This window comes from Amblyomma mixtum, chromosome 3 (genome assembly GCF_055824585.1).
Source record: "Amblyomma mixtum isolate Tamu chromosome 3, ASM5582458v1, whole genome shotgun sequence".
Taxonomy (NCBI): Eukaryota; Metazoa; Arthropoda; class Arachnida; order Ixodida; family Ixodidae; genus Amblyomma; species Amblyomma mixtum.
The window spans coordinates 158,759,355-158,776,587 of record NC_143014.1 but is presented as its reverse complement, the minus strand read 5'-3'; the positions used below and the strand labels follow the sequence as shown (position 1 = coordinate 158,776,587).

The window sequence follows — 17,233 nt, the reverse complement described above, 5'->3', positions numbered from 1 at the left end:
CTACCTGCTGCTACAAATTAGTAGTTTTTGATGAACTTGCGCCAAGGCTGCACTAAATTACTATTCCAGCAACCAAGAACCACAGCGAATCTGAAGAGGCTCCTGCCCACTGTGCACAGCTGCTACCGCCTTATGTGCAGAGGCATGGCAGTGGTTCCTTCTGACAATATGTGACAAGAAAGATGATCAATGGAATCCAACCCCATCTTGTTCTGTGGCGAATGCACATGCAAAAAGAAAAATTTCTTTTAAGAGGCTCAAATAATTCTAAATTTGGGTCTAGCTAGATTTATAGGGCTTTTGTGCAGCACCGTCACATGTCCCATGAGGTCAGTGTAAGGCCACGAAAAAGGTAGGTTTCGGATGCGCTCCAGCTGATGTAGTTCAATTCCACGGACCTCATTCGTGCTCACTAGCTGTAACAAAGCCATCAACATCCGAGCTTCTGATTTGTTTGTACAGTAGACCCCATTCATTCGAAACTTCAGCATAGAGAGTTGGCTCATATACCATATTTACTCAGTTCAATTCAGTTCAATTCATTTATTTTCAGCTCGAGGTTGAAGGCCAGCTCAGGCAAAAAAGCTGTTTTATGACAGCTTGAAAAGTGCCTGGCGGTCCATACAAGGCAGCAGTGGCCACAGAATAAGTTACAGTGCAAGTTCATGTCTTCAAACAAAATTTTAAACAAATCCAAAATACAATAATTAACGAAACAATAGTTATACATGAAAATTCTAAGTAAGCGTTCTGCTTCAATTCAGTAAGACTAGAAAACATTGCGGTATTCGTACATGTCAATCTGACTCTAATCCTGAACATTGTCACTGTACATAGGCAGTTTTATAGGTTACAAAACACTGTTGCAATTGCTTTCTATTGAAGGTCTCAAAGTATATTTCCCTCTTTTCATAATCATTCAGATGAAATGAAAGCAGGTGTTGTAGGGACTGACAAAGATAATCAGTCGCTTTTTTGTTTGTACTCGCGTAATGCACCAACTTTTTTTTTTTTTCCAGAAAAATTTACATCAGTTTGGGGGAGGGTTCATTACACAGGAAAAAAAGTGTCTACAGATTTTTTTGTAAGAGTCGAAATTTCGTATATGGGCGCCTGCCCACTCGCCCGCCTCTCCATCCATCCATCAACAAAAGCACACAGTGAACAAGTTGCATCCCCGCATCATTCGCATTCGTGGATGGCCAGTGTTTAACATCATTTGCTGCAAAAGGTGTTTGCTGTATCACGATGTGGTCAGACAATTTTGCGATAGTCAGCAGCGGCGACCAATCACAACGAGACAAAGCAGACATGCTGAACACTGCCCCTGATGGTCAGGTGGGCGTTTTTTGCGTGAAGTTAAAAAAAAAAAAAAAGAAGTAAATTCTCATTGACAAAAGTGAGGGTGAGTTCGTTGTGCAAGTTGGTTCATTACACTAGTTAAATATAGTAAATTGGAGTTACGACTAAATTTAGCCGCTTCCAATGATAGGGCGTCATTCTCTGTGGGCTGGCATATGGTAACCATATTGTGCACACGTGATATCGAGCTTGTTGTCGTTGCCAGATGTCTTTCACCACACGAGCCTGAGTTGCATGTTACGATTCGAGGAAGTCTGAACCGAGGCTCTTCATCGCAAACACTTGAAGAGGAAGCAGCAGAGCACATGGGAAGCACACAGAAACACCAACCCATCAGCGGAGGAAAGTAGCTGTGCTCCTTGAGAAGAGGACCATGCAAATATGAGAACATATGAGAACACACTTTGTCGCAAGAAGTGCAGCTATGTTGGACTGCAAAAATTAGAAACCTGCCATGGCCTCCTACTAACCTGTGCTATGCCGTGAAACGGCGATGGCGTGGTTGCACTCATGATGCAGCATCATCACTTCAACGAAGCAAAGTGGCCACGCTCCTCCCGGAACGATTGCTGTGACCGCAGTGGCCTCTCTGCTCATTCTGGCTTTCATAACAGAGTTGGTGCAATTGGAGTGCAGTCAAATGCCTGTTTTAAATTTCAGGGGCTATTTTTCAGGTTTTAAGAAAGAAACCACGCTTGAGTGACATAACAGAAAGCGAATAAAATGGCCGTTTCTCAGCATTCTCTGTGGCTTTTGCGCAGAAAAATGTGCACAAATTTTAAGAGTGCAAAATTTTGCTTATTTTCATTTGTTAGATATTAAGTGAATTTGGGTGCATTTAAAACAATATGCAAAGCTGACCAAGATGGCTTTCTACAACCCTGCACCACTATAGAATTTTCTCCTACTACACACTCACAGCCCTCTCCAAAAAGCTCTTGGCTATTCCTACCGCTGTCTTGCGGCTCCTTATACTAAGTCTAGGGAAAATCTGTCATTGTAACCAGGACTTGATTTAGTTCACCGTCTGCACAGTGTTATTTTTGTGCTTGCAAAGCTTGAAAGAGAACTTTTCTTTAAAAGAATGAAGAAGCAACACTTGTGTTCCCTGACACTGGGAGAGCTTGACTCTTTCCTTACCGTGCCTATTCAAATCAGTCAGTTTGAACGATGACGTGAAATGGGCTGCTTCTGGACAAGTAGCGACATCCAGTTTGTTACAGATGAACTGTACTTCAGTTTTGGATTCAGTTTATTCGGCAGCTGTACGAGGGGAGTATTTTTAAACTTCCCGTGAAAGCTGTTAACACAGAGCAATCGCGGTGAGCATGGAGTCCAATGTGGTGTCCTTACGTCGTACCAACCCTGCTTATCAATGGCAGTGTTCTCGCAACTCTGCAGCACCGACATTAAACCTTGTAGATGCAACTGTGAATGGCCATACTTTTCTTGGTAGCATTGTTTGTGTTAGTTTTCAATTGAAATTGTAGCAGATTTTGTTTTATTGCAGTGTGCATGACATGACTTGTTAAAATCATCAGTTTAAAAAAGTCAGGTTTTTAAAAAATCTGTACCCATGAAACCAGTACTTTTTTTTTTTTTTTGCATGCCTGGTTGAGTCTAAAGGAGGCATTATAATGATTTACGCTTTAACACCTGCTGCAGTGACTTAACGCCTGTGGTTTTCGGCTGCTGAGCACAAGGTCATGTAATTGATTTCCGGTTGCATTTGGAAAAAAGGCCAAGTCGAAAAGCACTTGTGCACATTAAAGAACCCTAGATGGTCAGAGTTAATCTGGAGTGTTTCACTGTAGTGTCTCTTTCTCTTCCTCCTCCTTTCTTCATCCCTTTCTGTGAGGCACAGTGCAGGTGTCCACTATGATTGGAACGGTTATTGTGCCTTTCCTTTCCTCATGACCATCCATCCCAGCACGCAAAGCTTTAGCAGTGGAAAATTGTTTTTCAGGACGACAGTGGATCTGAGGTGTGCCTGGAGTACCCACAGTTGTGGCCAACAGCAATAAGCAGGTAGGCTCTTAATATGTGCGCAGTCAGGCCCATCTGAGGCTGAAGTGTGTTGGGTGACATAGCTGCTGGCTCTCCTGAAGTTTGCTTGCACACATAGTAGTAATAGTAATAATAATAATAGTTATTTGCATATTCTGTCTGCAAGGAATTTTGTCATGGCTAATGCAAAGGCCCTTTGAACTGTTGCATAAGAAAAGACACAGCATAGAGAGGAGAAATGATGTTTCTCTTTTGTTAGTGTCACGAAGCCTTGTTTGCTTTTCTACGTTTTGCTTACTGCCAGCAGCTTGTGGCCTTATCACTTTGTTTGCCATGCAAGACTTGACCAGATTGCTCTGTAACCGCCGTAAGCACGTGCTTCAATTTCTGCGATGTTCGAGAGTTTCATGGGTTTTTTTAAGCACTGTCTCTCAAAAGTTCATTGCCACGTTTAAATTGAGAACAGCCAGCTTTCTGATGATCTCTGCCTTTGCCAAGCTCCGTTTTTGAGGGCACAAGTTCACTCAGTAAAGAACTCATTTGAGTGCCCCCCCCCCCCCGCTTGCCCTGCTCTTGTACACAACACCATTCGTGCCTCGCATCACAGACATGACAGTATGTACAGTGCTGCTCCTGTTGTGCTGCGTCACTTTCAGCGAGCACTGCCGGGAAGGCTATGCAAAAGCCCTAGCTGGTAGGCTACCAAGCCAGTCGTTTCATACTGCATTTTCTGTGCCCAAATGAATAAAAGCAACTGAGAACTGCTTTTGCTCTTAAAATCGGAGCACGTGAGCATTGGTGAACAGCAGCACTATCTGAAGTTGTGTCCTGCTCACAGTACCATTTAGTGAACACTTCTTTCTTTTTGTGTGTTTCGATAATTCCAAAAGAAGGAAAAAAAGGATATTGCAGAAGCCACAATAGCCCGCAAAATGAGACCGCTGCCTCAGTTAAGATATGTATGTTGATACATTATAATTAGATAAAATCTGTTTTGCTGATGAGCCTACGCCACCTTCATTTTGTTATTTTTTTATGGCATTGCAACACATTCACATGGTAGCATTTTTCTCACCGGTGTTTCGTTGTATGTACTACCAACATTTCCACTTCATTCCACATGTGTGAAAAGTTTTGTGACTAGATTTCGGAAACGCTGTGAATTTTAGTTTAGCTTCTGCCTCACCAATGCTAATGCCAGGGAGTGTGAACTTGCCTGTTTGGGAGGCATACAGTTTGCCTCTTCAACTTCTAGCTTGGGCCACAGGGCATGATCCCTGTGACTATCATGGTGCTTTATCTGTGTTTTTATGTTTCTGTGGAGAAAGGAACATGTGAAGTAATTAGTTCTCATATTTGCTGGTGGTCTTGTGGTGCATGCTTTCTCCTTGGTTCACGCAGCCCATCAAACTACTGTAGGGCAACAGCGACAGATGTGTTCCATGCCACACTGCAGCACTGCCTTGCCACCAACAACTCCCACGCTGGATGGGTCAAGGTTCTGGCAGACTTTTGCTATGGTATGTTTAGTGCTCAGTTTGTATTAAGGTCTAGCATGGCTCTTTGTCAGGGTAGAAGCACAGTGAACCAGGCAGTTAAGGCATGAGATGAACTTTGTACTGTCACTGACTCATGTCGTAGCTTTAGAATGAAATGGAACAGAGAAAAACAGAATAATGAAAAAGAAAGGGTATGAGTGAGAAAAGAAAAGTTAATGATGAGAAAGAACGCAGGAAGGAATGACTACCATGAGGCACCCTTTCTGTTGGCATAAGTGGTGACACTTTATTTAGTTATATATTAGCTTTCGGAGAATTCATCACTAGGCAGTTGCAAATTGTGTAACAAGAAGTTATGTATGGACAGGCAAAAAGTCAGAATTGGAGCATATTTTAATAATAGATTAGGTATTTTCTTAATAGCTTTCTTTAGAAGGTATTTCTGTATTTTGCTTTCTTCATTAAAATTGATTTCGGGTGCTTTTTCGAAATCACATTGTCAGTTGTAAATGGTTTTCCATGGGCATTAAGGCTGAGCTCCATGTGCGCAAAGGCCCAAGCAACAGTGGCAAGCAACAAGTGGTGCCATCGTGCAAAGAGTTTTATTCATGGGATGCTGCTCATTACATTTGCACCAGCGTTACGGTGGATCCCATTCTCGATTCCAACAACAAAGTTCTTACAAAGAGATGCGGCACAGTGTGTGATGCTTTTTAGGGCTAAAGCGGCAGGTCTGGCAGGACGGCAGCGTCGGCAGCAAGCCAAGTGTAGCTGCCAACACTGTCGCTGTCAGTGCCGAAGCACCATTCACGACTAATGAGTATATATGGAGACTGGTATGTATGGACATTTAAATTCTGTAATAATAGCCCTAGTAGATGCAACCCAGTTTCTTAGTACATTGACGAAGTGAACACTGCGCTTGCTAACATGGAGGCTCATGCAAAATTAGCTATTCAGGGTGTTTTTCTCATCGCAGGTGCTTGTCGAGGCATGAGCTTCGTCCAAGGAGCACTTAGAGGGGCGCTTGGCGGTCGATGTGTTGTAAATCAAGGCGTGTCAAAAATGAAATCATGTGGGCACGCAAAGTGCTTAGCCGCAAAGCACCAAAACGTACCGAGACTCAGCTGGCCGCCTGTTTTTCTTTGGCTTCCAACATTCAGGTTGTCTTTTTTTTTTTTTCCTGTCTTCCTGATGTGATAAAAGTGCACTAGCGGTTTCAAAACAAAATTTATGTATACTTAGGAGAAAGATTACTGACGCCAACAAAGTTAATTTTGGAAGAGCTTGATGTTTCGGGACTGGCTCGGTCCCTTCTTCATGATGTGACTATGGGCGAGGCGCAGCTTGGCTTTTTAAGCTCTGGTGTGGAAGACTTCCGGGTCAGCGGCCGCAAACCATGGATGTAAGAAGAAGAAAGTGTCCCCAGGGAGCGATTAACATTCTTCCGAGTCTGTTGGATGTGCCAAGACTCGAGTAGAAGCCTCCTGCGCGGGTTAGCCTCGGTTTCCAGTAAAATAGCCGTCAAGGTCATTTCGGTGGTCACATGTCTCGCACTGTTTGGTCGTTGCGAGACATGTGACCACCGAAATGACCTTGACGGCACTATTGTACTGGAAACCGAGGCTAACCCGCGCAGGAGGCTTCTACTCGAGTCTTGGCACATCCAACAGACTCGGAAGAATGTTAATCGCTCCCTGGGGACACTTTCTTCTTCTTACATCCATGGTTTGCGGCCGCTGACCCGGAAGTCTTCCACACCAGAGCTTAAAAAGCCAAGCTGCGCCTCGCCCATAGTCACACCATGAAGAAGGGACCGAGCCAGTCCCGAAACGTCAAGTTCTTCCAAAATTAACTTGGTTGGCGTCAGTAATCTTCCTTCTAAATTAATTTTCAAATGTTTTCGTTTGAGTTTATATATACTTCAATATTGATCAAATACATAACCTTCATGTACGTTTGTCAGCCTGAGATCCGTGGTGGTATTCGGATATTTCGTCATCATGCGTGTACTTGCGAGACTGGCCTGTGTCGGCGATGCCTGTATTTCAGTTCTTGCTCTTTTTCTACCCTCTAAGAGCTTTGTTCTCAGTAAGAGTGGTCTTTTAAAGGTTAGGAGCTGGTATCCTATGGATACAAGCCAACTTCAATTTTTCCTCAATGTTCTTTTAAATAAAAAGAACGATCTATCTGCTTGTCGGTGACGGAGGGCTAACCACACTTGGAGCGAGCTATGAGTAGGCACACAGCAGGGCAAGATGTGTGTTGAGTTCGGCACGGGTGCTCCATCCCCAGTGCTGCTGTGCTTCAGTGTTCAGGGCAGAATCACTTGCAGCGCATATGTTCACTTGCATAGTTTGCTCACTTACAAGCAGATCAATGCGACACATTACTGGAGTGTTTACTGAGCCGAAGTAAGCAGGCATTGAATGAAAGCACATCTCCACTGGTGCACCCCGCGATTATCACCGTCGCATGCATGAATTTTTGCGGCTAAGTGACAGAGTATATGGTGGCAGTCCTTGTTACACCACCTTGTCGCGTCGCTCTCTTTTAGAGCAAAAGCTCTACTTCACGACCAAAGCTGCAAAAGCCATTTCACCGCTAAAGCCTGACCTTGAATTGACCTTGTGAGCCTAAACAAAGTAAGTGAATATATAAATACAGTAAATATTGCTGTGACTAGGTTTCAAACCCGCAGTGGCGTGAACAGATCAGCTTCGTTGGCCTATGCAGAAGAGTGCTATGCTATCGCTGCAGCCAATCATTCCTTATGTTAAACTGCAACACATACTCGTGCTGTGCATTGCACGTCGTCGTCCTCATTAACTAATACTACTATCGAACTATCGTCACCAGACGTGTCGATGACCCAGCTAAGCAAAACCATGAGCCAATCAGGCTAAATGCGTGCTTTCACACATCTACTCAGTTTAATTACGTTAAAACCCTACCACTTTTTTTGCACACATGGAGCGCACTCTTTGGGGTGGAATTGTCAGAAATGAAAGTGCATCATGCGTCTGGTACTTTCAGCTCATGCAAGTCTGTATGAGGAATTCGATAACAGAGCTGTTGAATTGTTAAATAGCATTTTTGACAGGTCAGAGTTAGCTGTTGACATATCTTTGGCATGGGCTACGAAATCACTACATGCTTACTGTGCTTCTTCAAAGGCTGTACTTTCTGTTATTCACATGAATATTTTCTTAGTGATGCAGTGTGCCTGCACTGTAACACATTGCATTCCATGTGACACATTGCAGGTCATTTCTTGTAGCATTGCTTCTCCTGTGTGAAACCTGCTTTAGATTCACTCTGAACGGAAAATCTTCTGAAGCTGTTTGACACATCATTTGTGGTACTGAAAGGTGTTCCTATACAGATGAAAGTTGTCAAGATTTTTGCATCAAATATGTGCATAGTCATTAGAGGGCAAAAATAAAAGCAGAAAGAAAAGCTGCAAATTGTGTCAGTGGCCAGGAAAATAAATATACACACTCACTCACCTTTTCCTGGAGGCTTGTAGGGTGTTGAGTAAAAGAGTGCAACCACTGCGCTCACATAGCTCCTGGTTATCCTCGTGGTGCAGGCGATATCTCAATTTCGCCCTGTCTGTCTCTTTTTCTCTCTTTAACAGCTCAGGGCCACCATTCGGCTGCGCTCAAGCACTATCTGGCTGCTTTGCTCATGAGCACCGACTACTTCACTCAACCACCCCCAAGGTCCCTTGCCGATGACCTCATGTATAAGAAGATGTCCCACTGTTGCAGCAAGTTGCAGTGCCACACACAGGTTAGCTAGCATACACTGGTTTGACTGTTTTCCTCTTGCTTCTTTGTTGGCACTGCAGAGCATTATGGGGTATTTCTATCTGACGTGTCTACCGCAACAGCAAAAACACTTTATCTGGTCAAATTCAGCCATATGAAATTTATCAATGCCCATGAAATATTGTACATCCACCACTGGCTGTTATTGTGGATGTTGTCTGGACGAAACCACTGAACGCTTAACAAAAAATTATTTCAGAATAATGTTGCTCATAATGTGGCCTACCATTTCAAGGCATTTCTTGTGATGGTGTTTCGAGGTGTCTGTAAAGTTATTATCCTTTACAAAGAGTGTGTGCCCTTTGTAATGTTTCAGAGGTAAACTGCGTACTTGGTCATTTTTCTTTTTCTTGTTTTGCACTTGAAACAAAATGATCCAACATATTTTCGCAGTTGTATGTGTAGCAGTGTTTCGTAACTGTGAAGAAAGTTGAAGGTGGTTGTTTAATACATGCTAAAAGGTGAGCAAGTTGTGAAGTTTCGAACTCCAGGCAATATCAGCATTGTCTTTAGAATGAAGTGACCACTTTGAAATCATTGCTCTTTTGCAGACAGTGTGAAAAGCAGTGAGAATCCTGAATTAAAGTACATTCATCCTCAAGTTTTTTTTGTGCAATTTAGAGGTACTTGTTTCTGTTTTTGTTCTTTTCTTTATCTTTTGGTCTTTAACTGCGAGTGTAAAATATGAAGCCGCCGCGGTGGCTCAGTGGCTATGGTGCTCGGCTACTGACCCGAAAGACGCGGGTTCGATCCCGGCTGCGGCGGTTGAATTTCTTTGGAGGAGAAATTCGAGGCCCGTGTACTGTGCGATGTCAGTGCACGTTAAAGAACCCCAGGTGGTCGAAATTTCCGGAGCCCTCCACTACGGCGTCTCTCATAGCCTCAGTCGCTTTGGGACATTAAACCCATAAAACCAAACCAAACCTGTAAAATATGAGATAGAGAAAGTGTTCATGGAAAAAAACCGGTCTCAGTTTTGCGATAATTAACTTAGTTGTATGTGACAAGTATGGAATGACACAGTGCACATGGAGTTCTCAGAAACGAACATAAGGTAGCAAAGAAAGAAGTTTATGGTTTATGGGGTTTAACGTCCCAAAGCAACTAAGCCTATGAGAGACACCGTAGTGGAGGGCTCCGGAAATTACGACCACCTGAGGTTCTTTAACGTGCACTGAAGAAGTGGGATTGCTCTCAAATTGGTGCCCAGTTGTTTCTTTTCAAATGTATAATAGGTCAGTTTCTGCAACTAGAGAGTTTGCATGTGTTAACAAGAGGTTGTCAGAGTTGCAGCAGTCATGAAGTGCCACTCTCCACCTCTTGTGACATATCATGCTTTTAGCATTCATCATGAGTGTGTGAATATTGAAATTTTCCAATAGTTTGCGAGTAGTCTTTATTATTCGATTTGATTCACACCGTATTTTCACTATTCGAACTTCCTAAACATTCAGAAATTACAAATTTCTTGTTTGTCAAAACTCGCAGCGAAACATCACATTTCCAAATGGCAGTATCTTGCTGTTGTCTTGTGAGTTAACTTGCTGTTTCACACAGAACAGACTGCCAGGACACTCCAAAAGCATGTGTGCATAAAATCAGTGTGCTGACAGTCATCTAGAGCCGCTGCTGCGCATCGAGGCTTGGAAAACAAAGTGCAGCACCACACGGCGCATCATTGCATCGTGCCACGATGCAGTCAACGACTGCCTGTGAACCTGACTGGCAGCGATCCTCTCATTTTAGATCATTACAGTTGGAGATGCTGATAGTGGTGTTCTTTTCCTGGAACTGTGACAATTGTAAAAATGTTTTTTCTAACACAGCATTACATGTCAAAGACTTTAGTCACACTAACGATACCCTTGTCTTAGACCATTTGGAATCTGCGTGAGGCAATGACTGTGCTGACGACAGCCATTTTCTCTGGGCTCATTTTAAGCTAGCTGTTATATACTCAGATGGGCATTTTGTTCCATCTAGGAATGTTCAGACTAGCTGCCGTAATCCTTGGGTTAGTCGCAATATCATTCATTTAAAACACAAACTGAAATGGCTCAGGAAACAGAAAATCTGCCACTGTGGAGTTTGTACAGAGTTTAACGGCTAAAGTAAAGGACGCAAGATCCCACTATTTTAATGTTGCTATTCCCGTGTTCAATAAAGATGGCCCTCCAAAATTCTGGATTTTTCTGCGGCAAAGCAAAGAAGTAGTTAAAGCAGTCAAAATTGATGGGTCGCTTGGGGACATTAAACCCTATAAAACATGTCCCAGCAAGATGCAACAACCTGAGCTGCAACGCGAGTGGGGCCAACCCTTCCACACTTCCTCAAGACAGCTGAAAACAAAGCGCAGGGTGTGCAAAGCCGCCCCAAACGCAGTGTTCACGATGACATGTAACCCGCTTTGTCCACGTGTACTGCTTCTGCCGGATTGCAAGCCCCATCACGGGCACAAACGCTGTCACAAAACGAAGGACCGACACTGAAACCACGCTGTTAAATGCCCCAGTGTGCGGGCTGTGCCTTACACGGTGCAGTAACGCGGGCCATACATTGTTGATAGGCTTTATACGTGGTCCGTACACGCAGGTCGTACACAGTTTTCCTATCGTCTGCGGCCTACGATATGAAAACTGGGAACGTCGGTGTGGTCGCCATGAAATAACCGCAGCACCTCAGGCAGGTCGCAACTCTACTCCTTTTGCTATCCTCCACAAGCCGGGTCGCTTCCGTGCATGCCGCATTCAAGCACAGATCAGGAAGTTTGGTGAGAGCTCTGTAAATGTCCCATCCATTTCTATCTCAGACAGAATATAATTTCTTGCATTGTACTATCTATAGTTGTTGTTGTCTTGTGGGGGTGTCGGTGTGGGAGTGTTTACCATGTTCCTATGTATATACTGCTGGTCAAAATGTTCCACAAGTACAATGTGCGGTGTATTTTTCTGTGCAGTGCTAACACTGGATTTCACCGATCTTTGTCTGAAGCCTGCTTCACCTTGAAAACGAAGCCAAAGTGAAAACCAAAGTGCTTGCGCGCTGATACGCATTTCACCTAACCTTGCTAAATCATCCACCATTTTAAAAATTTTTATAAACAACTTAACTGAAGGAATCCCGGAATTGGTATCGGTAAAGCTCTTCGCTGACAACCAACTATATTGTCTTCAAAAACATTAGTTGTGGCAGAGATACAAACAAATGCAAAGTGCAGTAATAAAGGTAGCAAAGTGGTGCAGAATATTGGGCATGCAATTAAAACGGCCCTCTTAATGATCACACGGAAAAAAGAAATGTAGCTCGTGGCAGTAGTATAAGGTTGAAAACTCCCACATGAAAGTAGAGATGTATAAATACCTGGGTGCCGCTCTCACCAGTGGCCTTTCGTAGGGAGCACACATCATACAGATCTGCTCTTTAGCATTTGGAAAGCTCTGTTTCTTAAATAGAAAAGTATTGGACACCCCTGTGAAGGTTAAACTTCTAGATTTTCATTAGACACGCTTGAACATTTGTTTCAAATATTTGAACAAATAGTAAAGCATTCGATATTTGATTCGATCCGAATATTTTGTATTCGAAATCTTGAAGTATTCATCTCGAGCGAATAACATTTCTGGAACTCTTGTTTCATGTGGTTTCTGTTTAGCATACCTCTTCGGGGATGGCACCGCAGCGTACGCGCAACCAGAGCCCCAACTCTGCGACATCTGCCTGTGCTTCTGCGCATATGCCAGAGCCAGTCTGCATATGCTCATGGCAACAGATGCGGGCAGGCAAAAGTGCGACACCCAGATCTGCTCTTGCCAGGTGTCCGCGGCTGCGCTACCCGTAGTGCGCATATGCCATAACCAGCACGGCGGCGTGCATCAGTAGAGAGATTTAGCATAGTGTGATGCGCTTCCACGCGCCGCCGTTGTGCACACGCTGATTGGCCCTGATGGGGCAGGCATGCAAACAGCTGGCCAGCGCCTCGCGCCTTGGGGCATCCTCAGGGAGATCTGCGCATGCCTAGTGGCTTCCTGTAGAAGCATATTACACTGTGCTAAATTTCTAATTGGAGGACACGTGGCTCCCTTGATGTCTGCAGAATGAGTCTGAGCTGACTGCAGGTGTTGCAGCCATTTTTCTCAGCGTGAAATTCGCTGATCAGGTGCAGTGGCGCAAGCACTGAGGGGAGCTAGCACGAGCCACATGGAGATGGGTGCCCCTTTCCGACGCCCGACTCCGTGTGGTGCAGGGTGTTGGGTGCGTGGTGTGTACGCCTAGCAGGTGTTCATGGAATCGTCGCTTAAAAGAAGTAGTTGCTCTACAACACAATCACAGTTAAGGCCAGCAGTCAGGGGTCTCATAGATAGGTTTCACACCCTACACATACGTCAGCTGTGCATGTAGGTCAACTTCTCCAATTTCTGATGGCCATTTTTGCAGGACATCAACACAGCTTCCATGAGCATGACAAGGCTTCAATGCATTCTCTTTTTTTTATGTAATGGACTTTAGTGTTCGAAAAATGCGATTGTGTTGTTCAAATTTTTTTGTGCCAGAAGTATTCAAAATATTTGCTTAGAAATTATTCATAGAAAATTACTTATTCGCTTTGAACCAAAAAAACACTATTCATTTATGCCTGCTTATCACACCTTTATCAGATCATGAATATGCGTCCATCATGTGGGACCCACATTTAAAAAAAAGAGTATCGAACATTTAGAGAAGATACAGATAAAGGCACTCAGGTTTATTTTTAGCAGATGTTGACAGTTTGACTTTCCCATTCAGCTCATGGTTTCAAATGGCATTCCAGCATTAGCACTGCGCAGAAAAATACACCGCACATTGTACTTGTGGAACATTTTGACCAGCAGTATATACATAGGAACATGGTAAACACTGCCACACAGACACCCCCACAAGACAACAACTACAGATAGTACAATGCAAGAAATTATATTCTGTCTGAGATAGAAATGGATGGGGCATTTACAGAGCTCTCACCGAACTTCCTGATCTTTGTGCTCGAATGTGGCATGCACAGAAGCGGCCCGGCTTGTGGAGGATAGCAAAAGGAGTAGAGTTGTGACCCGCCTGAGGTGCTCCGGTTATTTCATGGCGACCACGTTGATTTTCCCAGTTTTCATCATTTAGGTACAATCTAAAGACTGCATATTTTAAGCTGCAGACGATAGGAAAACTGTACGACCTGTGTGCACGAACCACATATAAGGCCCGTGAACAATGTATGGCCCACGTAACTACACCGTGTAAGGTGCAGCCCGCACACTGGGGCATTTAACAGCGTGGTTTCAGTGTCAGTCCTTCGGTTCGCAACAGCGTTTGTGCCTGTCATGGGGCTTGCAATCCTGCAGAAGCAGTACACGTGGACAAAGCGGGTTACATGTCATCGTGAACACTGCGTTTGGGGCGGCTTTGCACACCCTGTGCTGTGTTTTCAGCCATCTTGAGGAAGTGTGGAAGGGTTGGCGCAACTCGCGTTGCAGCTCAGGTTGTTGCATCTTGCTGCGACATGTTTTATAGGGTTTAACATCCCCAAGCGACCCTGGCTATGAGGGGCGCCGTAGTGGAAGGCTCCGGATGATTTCGACCACCTGGGTTCTTTAACGTGTACGGACATTGCACAGTACGCGGGCTTCTAGAATTTCGCCTCCATCGAAATGCGACCGCTGCAGTCAGGATTGAATCAGCGTCTTTCAGGTCAGCAGCCAAGCACCATAACCACTGAGCCACCATGGCGGCCTTGCTGTGATAATCCACCGCTAACGTCGCTCCTCAAGTAAGGAGGTATCTGACCACCTTGCAATGCTTCAGTTCAATTATCCAAAGAATTAAAAGCAGAGCATTAGTCTGTAAAATAAAGTTTATTACTGTTACTACTACATAATTCCCCCTTCATTGTTTAACACCTGGTAGGCCTTACAACTATAGTAAATTATGCTGATTGGTGGCAACAAAATTTGTTTGCAATCTCTGTTTCTTTTCATAGTTGTGGAGAAGCATCAACTAGCAGTACTGATATTCGAAAATATTTGCTTCGCTTCGCAACGAAAAATTTAATATATTCACACGCGAATGCTATAGGTGTGTGAATATATTAAATTCCAGTTTTACTAGTAAAACGACACCTTTCATTACAAAACTGAGGTTCATCCATTTACGGAAACAGTTCTTCTCTGTCTTAGGTTAAAGTTCACTTCAAAAATTGGCCATTGCACCATTATGACTGTCACCATTTGAATACACCTAGGTGGAAAGGTCGTTACGGGAAGCAGTCACCACTGTGGCAAGGCACTGCAAAGGATTCTGTGGTGCACAGAAATGGTAGTGCTGTTGAAAATTGCCAGTCCAGGTGTGCCGTTTAATAATGTGGTCTCACACCCTGCAGGCTGCCCTTTTCTGCCAGTTGATGGAGGAGCCAGACTACAATGCAGCATTCAAAGCCTTAAACGAGCGCCAGTGCCAGGACAGCTGTGACTCGCTGTACGAGCATGTGTTTGACATAACACTGCTGGAGTTCCTGGTGAACCTGCACACGCGGCGCGGTGAGCTGGAGTCCCGCCAGAAGGCACTGCAGTGCATAGGCCTGCTTGAGCTCAACGCTAGCAACAATGAGGAGATCCAGCGAGAGGCAGCCAATGTGCGCCGTGGAGACTTTCTGCGGGTCATGGCTCGCCAGTACCTCTGAGTGGACCATCCGTGTGAAATACATGAACCCTGTCTTTATGTGTTCTTAACAGGCATGTGCTGACAGCAAAATTTTTGCCAGCATCAAATTATGCCAAATAGTGGTGAAAAAAATCTGGATTCAGATCAAATTTGTGTACTGAAAGGTGCAAATGAAGTTCTCGGAAACAAAGAGAAAACGGTCACACTAAAAAATGTGCCCACCCATGTTGCTCCTAGCTGAATGCAGGCTAAATTAATCCGTGCCATCAGTGATGAAAGATGAAATTATTGAGGTTTAAAAAAAAAAAAAAAAGGCTTGGACCAAAGACAGAATGGGAATAACACCCAACATTTCACTTGTTCATAGTTCTCATACAGGTCCTGCTCTGGACATTTTTCTGCACCATTGTTCATTGGACATACATAATATGCTTCTGTGATTAGCAGAGGGCATGGTTTCATTTTTTCTTTTTAACGCAGCAACGTGCAAGCTACAATTGCAGACTATCGCCTACGGTCACAAGCTACCTTAGCATGATGTATGTCTACTGCACTCTACCACAGCCATGTTATAAAGTCACTGCAAAGCACTTGTTGCAGTCTCAGTATTGAGTGTGGTCTCGTGCTTTTCATTCTGAAAGCAACTTTTCATACACCCACTTCACATCTCGGTTCTCCAGTTCCGCTGTATTCATATGCACACTGCACATTTTAGGGCATGCTTCTCTCACTGCAAGTGCTCTAGCCTCGCTCTCCCCCTTGTCAAAATGCCAGCATGCCCATATCACTTGCACCCCAAGAAGAAGAGAGAATTGTGTCGTTACGTGACTGGAGCAGCGATGTGGGTACCTCATGCTGTTGCTTCCTGGGTCAGTGTCCGCAAAAGAAAATGTCCACTTGGTCCATGCCAACTGGCTGGAGCACCAAATGTGGAAGAGATGCGATGGTTGCATGAAGACAGCTGACCCCTATGTCAGTTACATCATCTCAGCTGAAACTGCATTTGCCATCATATATCAGTAAGTGTGGTGCAAAAGTTAAAGTTGCAAAACTTGTGCTGCAAATATTTGCAAATTTACATTAAAGCATTCAAAAGGAGAAACAGGTGGCTGTGTTTAAGGATGGAGAGAGCTTCTACACAACTGATGTGGTTCAGATGGCTGTAGTGGCATTTGGTGCTTTCTAAAGCAAGCGAATGTGGCCAGTTTAAGGCATCCCTCAGTTGGACATGACCACACCTGGTGGACACGTCCAGAATACAGGCCCTGCTGACATCTATCGCAATGCTTTGACCATTCAGCTGGCAGTGCTGATACCTACACCATGCTCCTACAAAGCACTGTTTGGGAAGCTTAAAAGATATGTAAAACATCTAGAATCGGAGGGAGAAATTGAAGAGCAGGAGCTGCTGCCACCAGTTGCAAACCTATTGGCTGTAGTCACAAGCACCACATCCTTTAAGCAATCGGCAGTGCCCTCATTGATGAGCACCTGCTTGCTGCAGACAACCTGGAGTCAATTGAGAGCAAAAGGCTTCAAGTGTGATTGAACAGTCTTACCCGAGAACCAATTGGCCCCATTTGGCAAGTGATGGCAGTCCTATTTGTATGTAGAGTGGAAGCAGATGGGATAAAAAAAATGCACACACAGCCAGCGCATATTGCATATTTGCGGTGGGAAATTTTTTTCTTGTTGCATTCTTGCGACACTGTGTGTGTGCCAGCTCAGAAAAGGTACAACACTGCAATGTGCTTTGGCACACGAGACACTCGACGATAGCACAAGTGTTTAACAGGCACCCAAAAATGCAACCACGGTAAAGCGTTTTCACACACACAGTAGGCT

General features: G+C 44.2%; 1 protein-coding gene across 2 annotated transcripts in view; it reads left to right on the top strand.

Moving 5' to 3' along the window:
- The window catches only part of LOC149352497 (integrator complex subunit 8-like), a 77,534-nt gene extending 61,534 nt beyond the window's left edge, over positions 1–16,000 (top strand). For both annotated transcript variants that reach the window (XM_089581693.1, XM_089581692.1), the window contains 4 exons: positions 3,329–3,390; positions 4,771–4,889; positions 8,509–8,663; positions 15,108–16,000. In XM_089581693.1, the coding sequence (XP_089437819.1) occupies positions 3,329–3,390; positions 4,771–4,889; positions 8,509–8,663; positions 15,108–15,407 (636 nt within the window). In that variant the 3' untranslated portion in view covers positions 15,408–16,000. The remainder of the gene's footprint in view (positions 1–3,328; positions 3,391–4,770; positions 4,890–8,508; positions 8,664–15,107) is intronic.
- Positions 16,001–17,233: the final 1,233 nt, after the last annotated feature.